The sequence below is a fragment of the Papilio xuthus genome, unplaced genomic scaffold (assembly GCF_000836235.2).
Source record: "Papilio xuthus unplaced genomic scaffold, Pxut_1.1 DF827777.1, whole genome shotgun sequence".
NCBI classification, from domain to species: Eukaryota; Metazoa; Arthropoda; class Insecta; order Lepidoptera; family Papilionidae; genus Papilio; species Papilio xuthus.
Genome location: NW_013530872.1, coordinates 2,166,863 through 2,189,865, shown reverse-complemented (window position 1 = coordinate 2,189,865; position 23,003 = coordinate 2,166,863). Strand labels below are relative to the sequence as shown.

The following is a 23,003-nucleotide window of genomic DNA, read 5'->3' as shown; positions in this document are numbered from 1 at the left end:
TTCTATATATGTCTAAAATACGTATTGACTATTTCCGAATATTATAATTCATTGACCTTATACTACATAAGGTCAACTTTATAATGCGATGTAATATCTAATAAGGTTATCAATGTCTCTTTAACTAAATGAATGTTGAACAGTAAGCAGTTTTGTTATCATGAAATTTAAGCAGTGCAGCTGGCCAAGTTAAAGGTAGGCAACGCATATGCAATTGCGTATGTCTATGGGCAACGGTCACTTCGCTATTTCAGCGATTTCAGGTGGCCGCTCGTTCGTTTGCCACCTTATGATATAAAAAAAAAGTACGAGTTGTTTGACTTCACACATATCTTTGAATTTCTTCTCAGATACGTACAGGTTGCATTGCGTTTTCCTTCACCGTAAGAACGTCGGTTAAATGTATATATGTAAATCGGAAAACGAAAAACACATTAGTATATGGCGGGATTCGAACCCAGGACCCTGTAGATTGCAAGTCAAGTGCTTGACTCCTGAGCCACCGACGCTCTAAAAAATGATTATTGTAGGTAATTAGTTAGTAAATTGATTTATGTGTACAAAAATAGAAAGCAATATTTGATAATAAAACAGTCAAAAAATATATAACGCAATAGAATCTTGCGGTATTTGGCAAGGAAGACGTGGTTCCTTGAGCGTAGGCCTCGTTTCAGAGATAAATCACCGAGTAATCTAATATTTGTAACATTTTCCAAATGGAAGAGCTCAGGCAGAGCAGCCGCGAGCGATTATTTTTCTTCCCTTAGGGATTTGCAGGCACAGAAAGATTTTCGAGCAGCGGGTGGTGGCAACTTAAATAATCGGCATCTAAAGAATTCAGATGTTGAGCCCCTTAATATATTACAAGATCTTGAAAAATATATCGTCAGGACAGGAGGGTTTTTAAGTGGTAGTTCTTTGAATTACAGATATAGATATATCGATCTTACAATATGTTTGATAGCGTTAAATATACGTCAACAAAGGCGTACAAAACATGTCCAAAATCATCATCATCAACCTGCCCTTATCCCTATCGAGGGTCGGCACAGTATGTACTACTCCTCCATACATCTCTATCAGCTGTCATATCCGAATCTACCCCCTTCTTACGCATATCCTCTTTAACACAGTCATTCCATACTTTTTTTGGAAACATGTTCTAAATATTTACAGTTTAATGTCGTTTTTTATATTTGTGAGTAAATGTTGAAATTTTATTCGAATTTTGTCAACATTAAATAATGTTATCTTAGTATACCTTTGTTTTGCTTTTAATCAAAATGTAATTGAAAAACAAATCAAGCTCTATAAACTTTAAAAATACGAAGTTTTGTGAGCGGAGAAATAAGCGTACTGTAAATAGAAGCCTTAGTAAAAGTTGAGCTGCGAGATTAAAAAGGTCTGAAAGCAACGGCGCGGCTCAGAAGTGCGCCAGCGGGCTTAGCCGCGCCTCAGTCCGCCTTCAATGCAAGTTTACACATAAGATAAACTGCAGCTTACTATTCTTTATACGTCAACAGTATTCAACGATATATGTATGTACATACTGCTGCACTAACCGTGGGTTTCTGAGAGAAAATCCCCATTAGAAACAAATAGTTATCTCTGTTTTGTCAAAGATAATGACAAGGATGATATGTTTTGTACAGAGATTTTAATCTCAGAAACCAACCCTACATATCGTGTTGAATTAATTTTCAGCTCTTTTTGTCTTGAAGACTTAAGACTGAACTTGGCGTTTTAAAAGAATTGTTTATCCAATTAAAATCTGTTTAATTTCACCCAGAATGTTATTGGTTGCGGTTGTCATTTGTCAAAGGTTGTTGAGGTGTGGTTCTTGTCACAGTTTTGACGTGATTATGATAAATGCACGATCACACTGCATCGCAGTTACGCTGGCTTTATCAAACATTTAAATTATTTTATTTTAATTCTATCAAATAAAATAAAAATCAAAAACTTTTTTTTAACAATTATTTCTCTTTTTTTCAGGTAATTAGCGGTGTTGTTCATGAACTCACATTACGTCGCCGCCGAGGGGCTCGGAGCCTACCCGAAATCGAGGGTGACTAGGCCATACTCAGCGAGTTAGTTGACTTCACACATACCTTTGAATTTCTCAGATATGTGCGGGTTGCATCACGATGTTTTCCTTCACCTCCACCTTCAGCGGTGTTGTTAAATAATTGAAACAAAATGGTAACAATTTTTGTTTAATCATATATAATGTTTATAAATAATTTTAATAACATTTTTGAACGCGATAATACATCAATATAGTTTATAATGCTTCGTATGTCAATCAATGTACAGCTAAGATTAATGTAGCGCCTTACAAGATTAATGACATGCATTACTAAACAATTGTTTACACATAACCGTGACCCGGATGCCAAGATGTATGCATACAGGAGCTGTGGGTTTTCACTGTACAGACATGTTATACTCATTTTTATCCCTACTGAACATAGGTTAATACGTGAGAAGAAACATAAAGATAAATTGGCTTAAAATTTTCTTTAAAAATTTTTATATAGGAAATTTAACGAAGACTATAAATATTAAACATAATACAAATTATTCTGTTTCTAGAAAAGTATTTTTTTTTATTTGGAATGAACTAAAGAGTACTATCGTTTTCAATTACAAATAACGATAGGCCACAGCTTGATTTGTGGTCCAATAATTTTTATAAATTAAATCGGTATCGAGTACACTTAGACTGTCGATATTTAACTTTGTGGTAACTGTCTATTGGTACACTTATGTATTAGGAGGGGCTACGCAATGACAATTTTTTTTTTATTTTGATTTCTGTATGGGTATCTGTAGTAAATCTAACGTTCGTTCACGAATAGAGTTTCCGCACATCGAGCGCTCAAATGTCCGAAAAAAGCTTCGCTTCAAAATGTAAATTGAGGTCCACTCAATCTGTCTCGTCCCGAAAATTTGCTATCTTGATTGTAAATGTTCTGTTTGTTTGCTCTAAAACATTCAATATTTTATTTGTTTGCTGAATAGAATACAAATAGTTAAAAAATGAAAAAGTAGCATATGAGCTATTCCAGAATGTATTTCATCTCGTATTCCATTTCATCCAAATTCTTAATAACATAATTATATTTTAATCTTAATAACTTTGTTTAAAACTATCTCCGGAACGGCTAAACGGATATTGATGAAATTCGGCACAGATGTCGAACATCTGTCTGGAAGGACACATAGGCTACTCATTAAGTTTATTTTTAATTCCGCGCGGACGAATTCGCAGGCGACAGCTATTCAATCTATGATAGATCTAATACAATAGAAATAGTATAAAGAAATGTATAATATGATTGATGATTAGGATAGTAGCTTAAAACTTAACTTAATTCGTAGCTTTAAACGTAGCTTAACTACGCCTTGTAAAATTATCTGCTGAGCATGGTCACAGGGTCGTGTGAAAACTATAATTCTGTCTCGGGGTACCACACGGCCACGGCGTGACCCAAGAAAGATTTCGTTGTATGATTAATGTTTAGAAATAAATTGTAACATTGTTTGAGATCGCGATACGAGCGGGAAATATAGCTGCTAACTTGTGATTTGTGTGGAATCGTAATCGTAGTAAACATCCCATTTTGTATCTCTCGAACAAAGCGCGAGGAATGTTCGTAAAAGATTTTGGTAAAGATGTTACTGCACGACTTACCCTTTAAATACAGTTTTGAAAGCTCTATTAAATAAATATTTATGTGATTGAAAATTACGAAAGGTGTTCTTTGTCTGCTTTTAGAGAGAAAGCTCCTCTACTATTACCTTTTGTCACTCTTGAATGCTTGAAATTATGAGCCAATTTAAGTTATACGGTACGTAATTCCATGGGCACATGAAAAAGATATGAGAACTTTATGTAATTAATGATTACTGTTATGAACTCACTGGACAGTTTGCGTAATGCCTATATTTGTATTCTGACGTCTACTTCAGTAGCGCCCAGTTAAGTTCTATCGCATGGTCTCGCCGGCCGGCACGTTACTTTGTAAAACTTTGCGCGTTTAAAGCCCGCCTTACAAAAGTTTCCGCTCACGTTTTATTGCTAAAGTTATCTACAAGGTGCACACACTGAACTTGACAAAAGGCCTTTGTGACATTTTTAGATTTAGATATTTCTCCACATCTTTAGCTGAAAATATTATGCGTTATGATTTCTATTTCCCGGCTAAATTAATCCGATTCACGCCATCTCTTACAAACTACTAGAAACTAATCCTTGATTTCTGAGACCAAATCTCTGTATAAAACGTATAATCATTGACAAATCAGAGGAAACAATATGTTTTACACAAAGATTTTGGGTTCAAAAAACCACGATAAGAGGAAATCGATACCAAGCACCATTGAGTTACTTTTACCAATGTGATCTGTTTGAAACATCGACTTTCTGTCGTCCTTATGAGGTCATATGGAATACGGAAATTGAAAATGTAGCTTTCAAACTAGATTTACCATACTTTGGTTTGGTAAAATAAACAAACAGGTATTCTTGTTTTTCTAATTGCTTTAGCGTCCACATAGCTACTGTTAATTTACTCGAATTGAGATGTCACTATAAATATTGAGGCAAGAAGCGTTCTCGCGGAGTGTACTCGGGCAATAACAGTAAATCTATTTGAGACTTGGATTTAGCTGCTCGCAAATTGCTGCAACCGGCTTAATTACTTGCCGAGATTAGTTTTAACATTAAAACCATGTTTCTTGGTTTACCAACATAAATTAAATTGTGGGATTTGCGTATTTTTTTAAAACATTTTATACTTCCCAACTTAATATTTTATAGCAAAATCACGAGACGTATAATGAGGTCTACGTAACGTTGCCTTCTTGAAAAATCCTGCATAAATACAAGTTAGGTGGAACGTAGTTTAAGTTGAAAGAAATGCTTAATAGTAGACAACATGTGAGCCTTTGCTGACAAGTCTAGATTCCCTCATTAGGCTCTAACGATATGCGCGCAATAGTTTTGTACCTTTTCAATGGTTAGTTTTTTATCGCTTGAAGTAAAAACGGTAGTTTTTAGACAAATGAGAGTTTTTCTATCTTCATTAGGACAACCTGAGGATAGTTTAATTTATCACGAATATCGATAAGGTACCAGGAAGACATAACGACAAAGAGCTAATAATGCATCTGCTCAGCCCCTGCTAGCATGTCTCTTTTCAATTATTTGCTTTGATTTTCTCTTTGTGATATCATATTGCACACAGTCGTCTGTCCGCCGCATCTGGCCGCTCGGAATTCAAGATTAAATAACTATTTGCGGAGAGAAGCTTCACGTGCACACTGCGGTGTTGAAAGCCAAGTTAATTGCGTTTCAATCGAGACTTTTTTAAAGTTTGTATGACGGCTTTTATACGGAAAGTATAGCTTTTATGCTAGAAATCAATTATATTGATTTGTAATTTCCCATCTGCAAAAGGAACAAAATTACTCACGTCTAAAAATCTTTTAGTATTTGGTTTTATTATTAGCTAAAGTGATTCGTTAGCGCTAGGACTTCATTAGGAAATTACAATTATTCCAAAACAATAAATAAGAAACCTTTAATGAACTTACTGAGTACAGTCTCAATAAAAAAACATTAAATTCTTCAAACAAATATTATAGAATGCTTTTACGATTTTTTATGAAATGTACAGTTAAAGGTAGGTTTTATTGCGTCGCAATCAGCAGTGGGTTTTGAGTGTTGTTTTGAACGATTTCCGACGCCGCCGTCTACAAAAATAAATTACAAAAGTGAGTGCTATTTCAAATTTCCTGACTGTTTCAACCTGAATATATTTTACGGGTTTTACAGTAGGTTTTGTTTTTTTATGTTGGAAATTTACATTTATTACCTTAAGCTTTGATACTGACGCAATAATTTTGAACGTTATTGTAGATCAAAACAATGGAAATTATTAATTTCAACCCAATTTGTAAAAAAATCAACGCAGATTATTTACTAGTTACAACTCAAACTATTTTACAGTACTGTGCTATGTACATTATACGTTAAAAACATATTCCATGTATGTACAAGTAATATATAATGGTAAGTATATAACGACAGAACGCTGTACCATTCGGGCGACGCCCGGGGACATGTGAGAATAGTTCGCATGTAATAGTTTGTTTAATATTTCCTCTGTATCGAAGCACGAACGTATTCAAAGGCGATGTTAGTTGAAATGAAACAGATGTGTCCCTTGTACATATGTACGAGTATATTATATAAAGAGCGCTCTCTCTTATAGCTTGAGACTTGGGAAATAGGGATATGAATTTGAAAATGTTTTTATTACTTATTCTATTACTTTATAAAGATTTTGGCGTTAGTTATAATAGTTTGAATTTAATCTCTATTGTCAACGGTGTCAGTAAAAGCCAACTCTAATCATGACTAATTATATGATGCCGCTAAAGTTGACTTTACAAACTATCTTGAAATTTTATAATTATTATTAAAAACAAGATTGTTTTAACGATTCAGCTAAATTAAATTGGTTGACCATAGTAGCGTAGTGAAATACCCTTAAAGTTTTTCTTTTGAAAGCACTTTTTTCAAGAGTTCGTTCACGAAGTTCCTTTGAAGCGTATTTGTTCTCGAAATTTTCATCGCATAAATTTGATTACAAGTGAATGTACGCATAAGTAGCTTTCGCAAATACTTTTGCTTTGTCTAAAATATATCGTATCCTTTTCATTAAGAACCAGTACGTTATGTACAAAAGTAATTAAGTCTTTACTATTTTTTATGAATCGTTTCTGTATTACAAAAGGTGGAGGCATTCAAATTTCATTCTTCATTTCCATTTTAAGTTACGAGAAGAGGCAGCATTTTTTTTTCGCTTTCATAAAACAATAGGGGAGAAGTACGGCTTAGAATAATTGTAGCTTTGATTATGCAGCCGGCCTTGACGTCTGCGAACCAACGGCCGCAGTCTACAGATATTACGCCTCTACCACACTGACGTACGAAAGCGGAGCGGAATTGGAACACGTATTCCGCAACTGCGTAGTGACCGATGTGAACGATTTGGCGGAATAAATTGGCAATTTGATATGAACAGCGCTTTGGATAAGTGTTTATTCCAAAAAGATAACAAGGACTATTTGAATTCTGTCAAAATCGACTTTTTTCGAAACCAAAGCGGAACTGTTTTCTTCGTTTCGCATTTGTTTCGTTTGCTGTCTACAACTGCGTTCTTACTAGACAATTCGCCTCCTACCTCAGCAGTCTGTACGGGACAAGCTCAAACAAAAGTAGGCCCGCCATTGTGGCTCGCTCATTTGCAAAAAGCCACCCGTTCATCGTCGCTCTGCACGGCTCTTTAACATAGCAAAACCTTGACTGACATACCCTACCTATTTATAAGGGTTGCTTCTTTGTTATTATAAAGAAGGAAGTTTGAAAGCTTAAAAGTTTTTTTTAAATATTACTCAACAAAAATGTGGCGGAAGAATAACTTTAATAAATGCTTTATATAAATAGCTGTCGCCCGCGACTCCGTCTGCGCGGAACTAAAAGTAAATTTGTTCCTTTTCCAATGAGTTCTTCCAGGATATGCCTCTATATCTATGCCAAATTGCAGCGAGATCCATACAGTCGTTTTGGAGAAACCGTCAATGAAACATTCATCCAGCCATCCATCCAAAGACACGCGTTTATAATATTAGTAAGATTAATAATGTTAAAATTGACTCGATTTGATGATAATAAAATAAAATATTCGATAGAACAAACATATGAGCGATCTTTCTGTCGTAGTCGAAGGAAGCTAAGGTTTCTAAATCAATGTTGTAAGGCGTGAAATGCGCACTCTATCAAACTTACGACGTCCCAACAATAAAGAGAAATGTGTCGTCCGATGTAGGTAATCCCACAGAGGTATTGTGATGCCCTCTTTTGTTACATATACGCATTGTGCACAAACGAAATGTATTTGAGTTACATTCATCACATATTTTTGTTATTATGTTATGAAATATAGATTTTACTTGGTATTTTAATAACTAAATGCATTTTAAAATGTCTCTCCTTCAGTAATTCTCCTTAGTCTTACGTGTATTTATTGGAGAATTTAATTGTAAGAAATTCAAGTCAATAATCGTGGATTTCTGAGACCATATTGCAGATTTATAACATATTTTTGCTTTATCAAAGATGAATAAGAGGGGTGACGATATGTTTTCAGATATTTTAGTTTTAGGAACCAGGGGTAATTCATCAATGCAATTAAATATTTTCGTTAGCAGAAACTAATCTGGAAATCAATGAAGCTTTTATTTCGTCGCAATTCTCTGTCTATCGGGGCTATATAGAGCGAATTCGCTTCGAAGCGATTCCATAGCGAACTTCAAAAATGTATAGAACTGACATTTACTTTCGATATGTCATGTGATATATACGTCAGTTCAATACACTTTTGAAGTTCGTGATGGAATCGCTTCGAAGCAAATGCTCTTTATATTTTTACATACATTGCTAACATTATTATTTGAATGTAATAATCTTATATTCTATGCCATTATTCAAATTGCTGTCTACGTATACTGGAAACGTCACGCAATCGAACAACATAGGATTGCGTGTCTGATGTAGTCCTTGAGCTTTTGTAAATAGGATGCGCAGGGAAATGGACTGACTTAACAAGAAAGACAGAACACGCATTTCGACTATACCAACAAAAAAAAAAACATACATTGGATAAAATACTCTAGAAATATATTTGAAGCTTACTCTAAAACATGTGTTAAATTAGTCTGTGTCGTAATAATTGGCCTTTTCCTTTCATACATTTGAAGCATAAAGCAATTCTGAGAATAGCAATTGGTAATTAAGTGATCGTATGAGCGTCGGTGGCTCAGTGGTCAAGTACTTGACTTGCAATCTGCAGGTCCTGGGTTCGAATCCCGCCATGTACCAATGTGTTTTTCGATTTCCGATTTACATATGTATATTTATCCATATGTAAATCGGAAATCGTCGAATCGGAAATCGAAATTTATGTGTACAACAATAAAGATTTTTTCATTTTCATTTTTTTTTCATTTTTCATCCGACGTTCTTACGGTGAAGGAAAACATCGTGATGCAACCTGCACATATCTGAGAAGTAATTCAAAGATATGTGTGAAATCAACCAACCCGCACTTGGCCAGCGTGGTTGACTATGGCCTGATCATCTTTAACTTAGGGTAGGCTCCGAGCTCCTCGGTGTGGACGTATAGTGAGATGATGATGATGATGAATTAAATGATCAGCAGCAACAGGACGCACTTCATCTTTTGTATATATAACATTTTTTTTTTCATTTTATTATACCATTTGCGTGATTTAAAAATTTTGATTCTTTTGCTGCAAAATTTTAGGCACTCGAAATATCTGTTATAAACTTAAATTATTAAATATAGACAGTTGACTCCAATACGATAATTATTAATTTATTATTACAGCTATACGTAAGCTAACTCATAATTTGATATGTAAATAACTTTGCGTATTTTCCTCATTACTCGCTGACAATAAAATCCCTTGTGATTGTGGAGTTAACAATAAGCTGTCATGAGACTTACAGTAACATACTGTATCGTTTATAATTATTATATTTCATACATGTATTTCTTTTTTCAAACACGACTCGATATTTAAATATACTTTGTTCGTTTTAAAATTGAAACTTTAATGCTTTTCTTTTTAAACTTACTTCACCGAATACAACATCTATCCATCTATCTAAACATTTGCATTTATAATATACTTAGAGTAAGATGAGATATTGTTCAAAATACGGCGAAAGGAAATATGTAATATTGAACAAAAAACAACGATTATGTCGCATACATCGTAAGACCTATACAAGGACACTGATGAAGTAATATAAGCTCTCAGACTTGCACTATATACCTACAGAGAACTTGAGCGTTGAATTTCCTCTTCAGCCACTTTATTAGTAGCGCAGAGATTAGTTCCCGCCGCGTAATGCTCGCGCCGACATACTCATTTAACGGCCGAGACAATTACTTTCCCAGATAAATGCTCTCTTCCCGCTATAAAGAGCAATGAATGTGGACGAAAATATTTCAACAAGACAAGTGACAAACGCACATGTTGCTCAAAATTTTTGTAACGACTAGTTGTCGCCCGCGACTTCGTCCGCGTGGAATGAAATAAAACTTAAAAAGTTCCCGGCAATTATACGAATTTTTCTCACGCGAGACTAACGAACACCAATTGATTTTTATATAGATTATTACTATTTAAATTCAAATATACAACCTAATTCATGTGCTGTGCATTATAAATCATCTTTACTTTGTGCCTATCTTTTGAGACAGTAACTAACGTAGATAAATTAAAAATACAATCATCTTTAAAGCTGAGGGAGTTGCATCATAATGTGCTTAGGGCCGGGGAGGCAACCCGCAATAAGGTACGATTGCCTGCAGAACTCCCTCGAGTACCTACTTAAGTCTCATTCTAAGTCATCTGAGAAGACTCGTACCTTTAATGATCCTCTAAGAGTTGCACGTGACTGCCATCTGTTGCTTTGTCTTCAAACCACAGAGCAGATTTGTATCTTTATTGTGTAGCGTAAGTGTAAGTGTGTAAGTGTAAACTTACTTTACGATTTGTGTATGGGTAAATTAGTTAACAGTGGTTAAGTCCACGGTAACATTAGCTACCCGCTCGAATAGTCCGCTGGACCGATGCAAACAGACCAGACATAAAATGCTTGAAATGGAAGTATTGTCGTGTTTCTTCCATCTCTGTGTTAAACTGATATATAAACACGGCTAAACACTCACGTATATTCGTCCGGTGGCGGCACCGACTAGTTTCGAGCCCATCGGGGCCCTTCATCAGGATGGGTGGTACTGGTATTATTTCGCGGACGCGGCCCGTCGCTCACTGGTGGTGCCGCCACCGGACGAATATACGTGAGTGTTTAGCCGTGTTTATATATCAGTTTAGTATAATGTCTCACGAAAGTTTGAATAATTGAATACCATCTCTGTGTTTTTTTATTATAGTTTTTACAATAATTTAGTAACTTGTGTTTCAATAGAAGCGTGAATTTAAACTCTTGTTAGTACAATGAAGACACTTGTGTAATTCTTTCAGTCTAATGTAATTAAAGAATACAGTCTTTTGTATTTTTAATACAATGAATAGAGTCAACACGCCAAGTTTCCGGTGTTGGAGGTGAAAGCAAACAGGCGCTAAATAAATTATTTTTCTTCCTGTCCGACGCCGTGTCGTGTCGTAACCTACAAATTCAATATTCTTTATCACAATGCTTAACTTTCTTGCCCCCTCTGTTTGCCAGACTTCACTTTGCACTTATAATTTTCATTGTTGAAGAAAACTTCAAACAATGCTGAAAAATTTCAACTTTACGATTATAGACAACTAAGTAGGTGATTCTTAATAGTATTACTTGACACTGCTTTAAACCTGTGATTTGGAAAGTTAACAATTTATTATAAAACGTTTTTCAAAACTCGAGTTTCAAATTCCTATTTCAGTGTATCCTCTTATCCCTAGAGTTGTTAATGCCGCCGTAAAATGGCGAGTAGTGCTCCTGCAGCCGAAAGCAATCCTCTAAAATAAAATACAGTCCGCCAGTGACACACTTCCAAGCTTCCAACGTATAACAAATGTAACGACTTTACGCCACTCCTTTTTCTTATTTTCTTTCCAAAACCTTATACTATTATGGTAGAAATCAAATTAATAATGTGAAGATCTTTAATATCGCACGTCGTCATGTCCCTTTCTCTACGTAGAGTCGGCACAGTATGTATAATGCTGCTCTCCCATATTTCTATCTTTTTACCTTCTTACGCAATGATGGGCTAAAAACTTTCAAGCGAACACGAACATAAAAAACAAATTTATGTAAACTGATTTTTGTAGATTTTCTGTTCCTATGCCATAGTTTCTTATAAATATCAAGTCATTTCGAAATGTATTTTGCTTATGACCTTATAACCTAAATAATCAGGATACTGATAAAGAGAAGACGGTTGAGTACACGTGATTGTAATAAGTTAAAATTATATCTCGTACTTTTATTCACAATAACAGATATATATATATATATATATATTGTCTCAAAAACGCGTAAAGGTATCAAGCTGGAATTTATGTCTAATGTTCAGGTTTGCAGTCTCTAGATGCTGTGAAAAAAAAAACTTCTAAGCCAACCCAATCAAAAGATACAACCGTTTATTTTCCTAAATCTGCACATATCTATTTTTGTTATATATATATATATATATATATATAAAAACCTGAACATTTGACATAAATTCCAGCTTGATACCTTTACGCGTTTTTGAGAAAAAGGGTCTTGATAGACAGACGGACGGACAACAAAGTGATCCTATAAGGGTTCCGTTTTTTCCTATGAGGCACGGAACCCTAAAAAGTAGATAGAAATCTGAACCCTAAATATTAGTTGGGTTTAGTGTATCGAACGTTTTATTGCGAAATATAGAGATTAGTTCCGGGCGATTAATTTCCTTTCTTTAATTACTTCCCAAGTGTAATGATTTAGTTTTACAAATAGTACATATTTACGATTTACAAGTTTAGAATATCTTGAGAAAATAGTTATTGATTGTTAATTAAGATAAAAAAAGATTTTTTTCATATTTTATAACAGTTTCATAGAGTTATTCTATATTGTATTTGATATATAAACAAATTTCTTTGTATTGAATTGCTTGTAACTTCATTGTGGGTAAAGTTGCGTCCACTCGGGTTAAAGTTTATCGCAGTATTGGGAAATCGCGCGCCATTATCTAATTGCAAATATCAACTTTAGGTCTGAAGTTTGCGTAATTTCCATACTTTTACATCAAAGAGAATCATAAGAGAGTTTTGTTTTTCAAAAGAGAACTTTGAATACTTTATTATGCCTTTAGGAATGTAAATAAAAGAATGATTCCATTTTTTTTTTCAGTAAAGTTTTATTTTACTTCTCTTCTCTGTACGGCAAAATAACCGAAAAAAAATTGTTCGGACAAAATAACATGATGTGATCTAAATGTATATCAATAATATGACACTACATTTCCGTAATAATATTTTTGTAAAATGTCAAAACTTCCATATTATTCCAATAATAAGGAATACCGTAGTTGGTTAGCGGCGTCTCATACGCATTGTATGTTTCATGTCGCATACGGAGTCGAATAGTCGCTCTGGCCGGTCGCGCTCAAGAGAAATTCAACTTATCAACATAATTCTAGTGCTTTTAGAAATGAAAAACCAAGTTTAATTTTTTGTTTATAATAATAAACATCAAGAAAATTTATTACAGAGTTCCTCTGAACTCTCTAGTGTGTTTATTTTGTTAAATAGTGTTTGAAAAATAAAAATTTTAAACAGAAATAACTAAAATATAGTCGTTATCGGTGATTTTTAATAGCAACAATGCGCAAGTTAGTTCGTTTGGTTGTGTTAAGTGCTGCGATTGTGATTGCAATTGTTCTAATCAGTCATATGGACAGACCTGAACGTAATATACATCCAGCTAGGCTAGCTCGAGAGATACCGCCATCCGAAAATCAAATTACTAAAGAACCAGATACCAATGATATTGTGGGGAAACGACAGCAAGTTGTTCAGGTATGAAAAAATATAGACTAATTAAGCAATGCATAAATGTTCAGGTACGCTTTAAGTAAGCAATTATAACTCTCATTGATAATTTAATTGTTGTGTCTCGTATGTCACAAACAGCTTTGTGGCAAAGCCTTGTGCATTTTGCGGTTTTAAGAAGTACCGCAAGATGAAATGCTATTTATAACGTATCTATTCTTCAAATGTCATCTTTACAGTATAGATTATTGTCGTAGATTCTATTCTAAACAAACGAATAACTGTGTTTTACATTTGTCAGATTTTTGAAAGACCCCAAATTGGCCCCACAATTCAATATAACCGTATATTAATAATTTTTACATATTTTAGATATTAGTATATTCATATTTATCCTCAATGTCAAAATATATTGTCCAATGACACTCATTTGCAAATAGTTTGATTTAAATCTATATGTATAAGGATATTGTTGGTTGAAAACCATATCTCAACTTCGTTATAAAATACATATTCGTAAAAAGAGAATATTTCATTTCCCCTAAAAATTACTAAAGCGGTAAACTATTGTTTTACGAGTTTCATTTTTCCCAATTACATCAAGCGTTTCTTTTTACTTTGTTCTTTCAATTACTATATTCCACAATCAATAGCGATTGTTCACAATTTTTACCGAAGACTCGCTTATAAAATCCTTCAAACGTTAAGTGACTGCTACAAAAGAAATAAAAGATTATTCCCTCTTTTATTCAAGGTATTTTAAAGTGAGCAATTGGTTACCTTTATATAACCTAACTGAGCCAAGTAAAGCGCGGTCCTTAATAGTTAAATTCAGTTTCGTCTAGTTTTGAAACTCGTCCATCGTTTTGCAAGTCACGGGCGTACTCGTCTGAAAGTTGTCGCAGCCTAATAATTAATGGGCTATAGGAAAGTCCGATATCCTTCCATTAGCGTCGTCGCCCCCGGGGAGCCAAGATTAAAACTTTACCCCCGGGTAACCGACGCGCTGCGGCATTTTACAGACAGATTTTTAATATGCCTTTGAGACCCAATAGCATGGCTCTTTGAAATATGTTTTAACGAGAAAATTACTTTATAGCCGCTTTTAGAAAACACGCCTTTTAATTTCCATCTAGACTTTACTGTATTTATTATGTTATTAATACCAATTGCCAATAGCTATGGCCGACTTATAACGATCCTAGTTTTATTATTGATGCCATCTAACTCCTCAGTTGACGCTGTTTAAACAAACATTGGGAGCATAATTACTACCATGTTCAGGGTAGCTAAATGTTCATTAAGGGCATTCCTTACTTGTATTAAGGTACTGTTTAAGAGCGGACACACCAGTTGAACAACTTGTAACATAATTATTTATCTTAACTTCCAGATGATGCGTCACGCGTGGAACAACTACAAACTTTACGCTTGGGGCAAGAACGAACTGAAGCCAATATCGAAGCGCGCGCACCTGTCGAGCGTGTTCGGTGCCGGTGATCTCGGCGTGTCTATTGTCGATGGCCTTGACACCCTGTACCTCATGGGTCTTACAGACGAGTTTAGGGAAGGACGGGATTGGGTTGCTGAACATCTACACTTCTCTGATATTGTAAGTTCCAAATTTCTTGTTTTTTTTTTCTATATTTGGAAACACTTTTCCGCTAGACTAGTCACGCTTGCAGACTCTTGTTCCATTGAGCAGTATACCGTTTCCATTGGCATTAAGTGATAGACAGAACGTAGTTTGTCTTAACTTTTAAAAAAATTGACGTATCAGTTTGCAACAGACAGCAGGGGTGGCCAACTTGTTGAGACCAGAGGTCTAATTTTTTACAAACTTCTTGAAAACTGAAATGAAGCAACATAGTACAATAAAAATGTTACTTTTTCTTAAAATTAAAATCATAACACTGACTGTTATTCTTAGTAAATACCCAGTTATTTATACTAGCGTAAGCGTTACGTCTGAGTATCTTCCGCTACTTTATGTTTTACGTATTTATTTCTGTTGCCTTACTACGATCGACTGGACTACTAGTATTAACTAGTTGGCTACCTCTGGTATTCAACAATTAATTAAAGAATCATCACAACAATTAATTAAAGAAAATTGTTGTATTATGTAATATTATATGAATGTTTTATAGTTGGTCAGTCATAACAATGAGTTTTATTTTCAGACTGACCTCATTAATTGCAAAAAGGGTCGCTGGTTACGCTTATATGCTATAGAAATATCTTTCAAAGCTTTTGAATAAAAGAGTAATTATTGTGTAGAATATTCCTGACATGAGAACATGACATTGTTTTTTTTAAGGTCTGTTTTAACAAAAGAAAGGCGAACTAAATGAAAATATTATAATCGTATTTAAGTCATATTCCAAATATTTAAACACATACAATGGTTTGTTTTGCAGGACTCGGACTTGTCAGTATTTGAAACGACGATCCGATTCGTTGGCGGTCTGCTGTCTTGCTACGCACTGACTGGTGACGTGGTGTTCAAGGACAAGGCGGCCGAGGTTGCTGATGCGTTGCTCCCCGCCTTTGACACCCCCTCTGGGGTACCATTCTCACTCATCAACCCCTCCACTAAGGTACATCGAACTGTAATACGAAGGCTCTATGAAGGCTCGAGATGATTAGTGTCCCATGTGTAACAAAGAAGTATGCCAGGAGAGACTGCGATTGGAGAAAATCCAACTCATCCAACGTCTGGTCGTAATTTTTTTTTCTGCAAAATTGCCGTAAAGTTTAGATGAATCTAATACCTAGGCTACTCTGGTTACAAACACTAAGTTTTTCCGATTATTCGTGAAACCAATAATAATAAGTTGAAGTTCATTATGTTTGTATTATAACCGTTTAGTGCCTTCCCAATTTTGATGAAGTCGAAGTATTCGTGGAATATTCGTTAATTAAACACTTGCCCTGAATGTTAACGACTAGAAGTTTGCGGCTTTGGACGATAGTTAACTGGATTTGTGGACAGTTAGGGTTTTTCAAGCGAGATCGTTAATAGACTGTTCAAGTATTTTATTTGCGGATAGACATATTTTTATTTAATATAAAACTTTTAATCCGAAGGGTCGATTTTTGTTCGTTAAAATGTTGAATAACAGGATTGATTTTGTATTCCAGGCTAGCCGGCAGTACCACTGGGCAGGAGCAAACAGTATACTATCAGAAATTGGGACTTTGCACATGGAGTTCTCATATCTCAGTGACGTCACTGGTCGCGATGGTAAGACGTTTATTTGGTTTAATTTTTAAAAGTACTTAATTATTTCCTAATGTTTAAAACATAGTTATTATGAAGATATGTATAATTGCTATTAAATTGGTAGCAGGCGTTCTAAACACATATTTTTATCAGACTTATGTGAACGGTGTGTAATGTTATATTGAAATAGTTTACAGGAAGAAAGTGGATCGTATCCGCGAGGTGCTGTACAACATCGAGAAGCCCGGCGACCTCTACCCCAACTACATCAACCCTCGCACCGGCCAGTGGGGACAGAGTTAGTACCATTTCAATTATATAACTTCTGTCTCTCTTATAACAAAAAAATTTTATACATCCTATCTTATCCTTTTATATCGAAAGATTAACGTCAGATTTTATTCCGGGACACAATTTTTCTTATCTTTGATTAATCAATCGTCTAAATAAATGCATTATATTTTTGAATACATTGTATGATCTGAATGTGTTGTGTTTTAGTATCGAATCTAAGGGAACTTTTACAACTGTGTTGTAACTCGGTGACAACGCCATCTAGCGGTGATTTAGTACAATGTTTGTGTTACAGAGCACATGTCTCTGGGCGCGCTCGGCGACTCGTTCTACGAGTACCTGCTGAAGGCGTGGCTGGTGTCGGGTCGCGCGGACGAGCAGGCGCGCGAGATGTTCGACGTCGCCATGCAGGCCGCGCTCGACAAGATGCTGCGCGTCTCGCCCAACGGACTCTCATACCTCGCCGAGCTTAAATACGGTCGTGTGTTGGAGGAAAAGATGGATCATCTGTCGTGCTTTGCCGGTACGTTGGAAATGCAATATCAGATTTATTTCTTAGCTAGGTTTTACCCGCAACTCGATCTGCGCGATTTAAAATATTTTGTGATAGAAAAATTTAGCCTGTGTTTTACCAGACTGTTCTATATTCATGCCTAATTTCATGGAGATCTGTTGAGTCGTTCTGAAGATACCTTCTAATAAACATTCATCGAAACATCCAAACTTTCGTATTTATGTCAATAAATGTTTTGCCAGGGTGTGAAGTTTTCACTACACCTGTGCAGAAACATTGTTACCTCTTTTTTTTCCAAAATAATGGAAAGAATGACTGAATGTTGTTTTAAATGTTGTGTTCTTGGTAAATAAGCACTATAAAGTAGATGTATGTGCAGGCGGTATGTTCGGTCTGGCGTCAGCGACTCTGGAGAACTCTCAGGCGGAGAGGTACATGGACGTGGCGCGCAGACTGACGCACACCTGCCACGAGAGCTACGCGCGCGCTGACACCAAGCTGGGACCTGATGCATTCAAGTCTGAATACATTTTGTTATACATATATTAAGGAAAAACTGTTTACATTTGCAGCTGCATTCTTTAGTAGTTTGATTAGAAATTAGAAACTTTACTAATTTCTAAGTTCTAAAATGGCCTAATTTTAGTCCTTTCCCTTCCTACTATATATATCTCTTGGAATCCTTAAGGTGGATCCGGATGAGGGAATGCATGGGAAGGGAAAATATTCTCTTTCTGTGCAATCGCTGATGCTTTGCCTACCTTTCTGATAGCGGTCTCCTTTTGCCACCTTATGATATATAAAAGTTCAATGGATGAAAAAAAATATTTGTTCTTTAACTTTTAACTTTAGGAATCATTTTTGTACACCGATTCATATTAAGATAGAAGGTCCCGTAAATGGAATATTGATTTGAGGATATCTAAATGTTGTGTTTATACAGATTCTCTGGTGCGGCGGAGGCGCGCGCTCAGAAGAGCAACGAGAAGATGTTCCTGCTGCGACCTGAGACCTTCGAGAGCTACTTCATCATGTGGCGACTCACTAAGGACCAGAAGTACCGCGACTGGGGCTGGGAGGCTGTACAGGTAATTCAATGCCACTACACTTTCTTTATACCAAATTAATACAAATTTTCATCCCCTATTGTAAATTTGTACCCTTGGGTGTAAAGTTTTAACAAACATAGAATTTCATATTTATTTATATGAATCTATATCAATAGCCTATAAAATAAGTTTCAAGCTTCTATCTGTAAAATGACGTAGGCAATAATGAATGTTTTTACTTTATTTATTTTACACAAATCCACATTTTTCTCGTGCACCATTTTGTTTGAACTACCCGCATATAAAGAGCAGTGAGTGAGCGTGTGTCGTGTGCAGGCGCTGGAGAAGCACTGCCGGGTGGAGGGAGGCTACACCGGACTCATGAACGTGTACCACAAGAAGCCGCAGGGTGATGACGTGCAGCAGAGTTACTTCCTCGCTGAGACACTCAAGGTGAACAACACAAACTGTCACTAACATAATATAAATATTATTTAATCCAAGAAATCACATTCCAAACGAATTAAGAACACTATTTCTCAACGGATATATGACGTAGGCACAGTTTAAGGCGCCCTTAATGCTGGTCTTATCTTACAATGGGTCAAAGGTTAAATTTACTTTTTCCCTTTCCACCTTTTTATAAGTAAGGATGGGAAGGGAAAGTGAATTTGTTGGAGGAAAGTCGTGACAAGTGGAAATATTCTCTTTCTGTGCACCCCTTTCTCTGTCGATTAAAAGTAGGCAGATCGTCTACAAATGCGGGTTTCATAAAAAGCTAATTGCTTGTATTCCATCTTATAAAAAAACATGGTTTAAATAATTTTATTAAGAATTACTTATTCTATTTCTCGCTTAGCCTTTTCTCAATAAAATTATTTAAATTTGTTATTTTCTTTCAGTACTTATACCTGCTGTTCTCCGATGACACCCTGATCCCATTAGACGAGTGGGTGTTCAACACGGAGGCACATCCTCTGCCAGTGAAGGGCAAGAACCCGCTGTACCGCGCCGCGGACAAACCTGAACATCTCAAAGATGAAAATCAAATATAAGTTATGACGTCATCACTTTGTGAGTTGTTTTCACTGCCCTGTATATATGTGGGTATGTATGTTGTTTCAACTTATGTCATATGTTTTATTGTAACAAAATCCATCACAATTAATATAATTCTCTCTGAATTTATGTTGCATTTATATAAAAACTTAATTAACATATAATACATACATTAATAAATAAATACATTTATATGAAAGTTTGTGTAAACATTGAAAATATTATTTTTAGCTATATTTAAATTGTAGATTATATATATATTTGAATATTTTGTGGAAAAAGTGATATTATTATTTATTAGTGGAAAAAGCTTTTTAGAATAAGAACAATATTAAATGTTCACTTATCACTTTTTTAATTTGACTATTTACTTATTTATTTACAGTAAAATAATATTGTTCTTATACAGGGTGTCCCAAAAGGTTACGTGCATAGGAAGGGGGATGATAGGGGTCACAAGGGTCACCAGAAAAATAAAATAAAAATTCCTCTCTGGGTATTAAAAAAATAAATGGCATTTTTTAAAAACTGAAAAATTTTACACCTTCTGGGGCAATTTTAATTTTCTTTAAAATCTTTGTTAGTTGTATTGTTTTTTTTTTTATTTTATATTGATAAAGGGTTATTGACGATAACATAATAGCTTTTTTTTAAATATAGCAATATTTGTAGGTCATCGGTTACAAAATTGCCCCAGAAGGTGAAAAAATTTTCAGTTTTTAAAAAATGCCATTTATTTTTTTTTAATACCCAGAGGGGAATTTTTATTTTATTTTTCTGGTGACCCTTGTGACCAACCCTATCATCCCCCTTCCTATGTACGTAACCTTTTGGGACACCCTGTATAAATGTGGCTTACATTGCTAATAATAATTTAAAGCTCATGTCAATTAAGATAACAATTACATTTCTAAAAATAGATGACAAAAGAAAGAATAACAAACTTTTAGATGAATACATTTTAAACTGATTTATGAAAATTCGGTCTCTTTTATAATTGCATTTATGATACTTAGCTATGTATCGTTATATTGCTTCGAAATTAAATCGTATAATAAAAAATGGGGAGAAAAATTGTCTTTTTCTCACTATAGATGTCAGTATGATCGAGAGTAACTAAATATACGACAGATATACAAAAAACATTCATTTTATCTGCAGTTTGCAGAGTTTGGAGTTTCCAAAGTACTCATTCGACTTAAATTATTCGAACTTTCGTGAGATATTATACTAAACTGATATATAAACACGGCTAAACACTCACGTTTATTCGTCGCTCAGTGAGCTGAGGGCCGCGTCCGCGAAATAATACCAGTACCACTCATCTTTATGAAGGGCCCCCGATGGGCTCGAAACTAGTCGGTGCCGCCGCCGGACGTATATACGTGAGTGTTTAGCCGTGTTTATATATCAGTTTACTAATTGGACTGTAGTTATATGTACGATTTATTTCAAATACCACTAAAAAAATAATTTAAAGCAAAAAATGTCTTTTTCCTGTTGTGGATGCATTTAAGCACACTCAATAAGGAATACCGTTTTAGTTTTTTTTAATTGAAATTGACAGATGACTACGGACTCTTGGCGCTGGCGCCATCTACAGTTTTGTTTTCTCCCCATTGTTTATGTTTAGTAAATTGTTGTTTCTTAATTGGTATAAAGAAAAAATACTTTGTATTTTGTAAAATGTACATGATTTTTATTTATTTGTTGAACATTATAAAGTAAAATGTCTAGTTAATATCACAAATTATTGTGAAACAAAGTTGGTTGAAGAAGTCATGAAAAGAAAAAAATGAATGAACGAAATTTTTTGGATAATTTGGAGAGTGTATATAACCGTGGATTTCCACTGATTTACTGCAATATCCATGTTTTTTTTTTATTTTCCCTGCGGTGGAAATCCACAGTAAAATTTTGTTGATGTATCGAAAATAATTTGATGTTTTTATCATTTTTTAATTATTATAAATTAATTTAAGATTTGATTTAAATAATAATTAATGTAACTAATTCCATATAACATTTTTTTTTATTTGGAAATATATGTGATGTTTATTCCTTGTGAGATCTCGTAATACTAAAGTAATACAAACTTTCTTATATTCTTTTCTCAATTTTTTTTTCTTCTAACTAGCAAACATATCCAGATTTTGTAATAGTAGTATGTAGAAAAAATTTAACTTATTAAATAAACATCTATGTATTAGTTAGCTCTTGTAGATTCTATACGAGTACTAGCTTACGAGTTGTTTAAAATAATAAAAAAAAAATATCCTAAAACTTATCCAAAATCATTTTACTAAATTTTTTTTTCAACTTTTCATACAAAAACCAATAATTTAATGATACAATTTTATGATTTAAATTACATTAAAATCTTTTATTTTATTCAAATTGATTGCACCTGTTAATAAAAGCATCAAAAGTTTCAAAGAAACAATGCAACCGGCAACCATACTGCGCGTGAAAAATAACATGGGACATAATGACGTCATACACACATTAGATAAACCCTAGAAATATGACAAGGCTGAAGATTGCATGGAAATGAGACTCACGTCACGCCACGGAACTATCATGTTATTTTCAACGCGTTGTAATCTAAAAAAAATACTGATATTAGTCATTTTATAGGCAATTTAGATGTTGTGTACATTGTGTATATATAAATCTAGAAATAAAAAAAATAGGTTTAGAAAATCAACATGTAGTTATATTAGTTTCGTTTTAATTAATGTGTGGATGTGTATGTATGTTTGTTAATATATTGCTTAGTGTTTAATTTGTGACCTTATGTGTTTGAAATAAAATATACCAGGCCTACAGAAATCTTAACTAGTGATTTGTTAACACATTTTTTAAAAAATTAATAAATTCATTTAAATATAACTAAGACTGGGCTTTTGTTTCAATGTGTGCTTAATTTTAATGTATGTATATTTCGATGTTCATATTCCGACAAGTCAACAAGAATTATTTATATACGTTTTTAAATTTTTATATATCAAACTATCCTAACATAAATATACATCGGTTTGAAATGTGTATGTAGTTTATTGATGGAATAATTTTAAATAAAAAAAACTACGTTTTAAATAAGAATTTGATCGTCAATGGTTTCAGGTGAAAATATTTATCTAAAAAAAAATTACTGACCTTACCGAGTTTAACGTCACAATGAGGTTCCGATGCCAATTCTCATTTGAAACGCACAATTTAA

At 34.3% G+C, this 23,003-nt stretch overlaps 1 protein-coding gene across 1 annotated transcript in view; it reads left to right on the top strand.

Annotated features, from left to right (window-relative positions):
• Positions 1 to 19,929, top strand: part of LOC106115883 (alpha-Mannosidase class I a) — a 59,303-nt gene extending 39,374 nt beyond the window's left edge. Inside the window, exons 2-10 of the mRNA XM_013309510.1 lie at positions 15,032 to 15,250; positions 16,059 to 16,238; positions 16,783 to 16,885; positions 17,055 to 17,162; positions 17,454 to 17,681; positions 18,052 to 18,190; positions 18,616 to 18,760; positions 19,058 to 19,174; positions 19,624 to 19,929. Of these exons, the coding sequence (XP_013164964.1) occupies positions 15,032 to 15,250; positions 16,059 to 16,238; positions 16,783 to 16,885; positions 17,055 to 17,162; positions 17,454 to 17,681; positions 18,052 to 18,190; positions 18,616 to 18,760; positions 19,058 to 19,174; positions 19,624 to 19,776 (1,392 nt within the window). The 3' untranslated portion in view covers positions 19,777 to 19,929. The remainder of the gene's footprint in view (positions 1 to 15,031; positions 15,251 to 16,058; positions 16,239 to 16,782; positions 16,886 to 17,054; positions 17,163 to 17,453; positions 17,682 to 18,051; positions 18,191 to 18,615; positions 18,761 to 19,057; positions 19,175 to 19,623) is intronic.
• Positions 19,930 to 23,003: the final 3,074 nt, after the last annotated feature.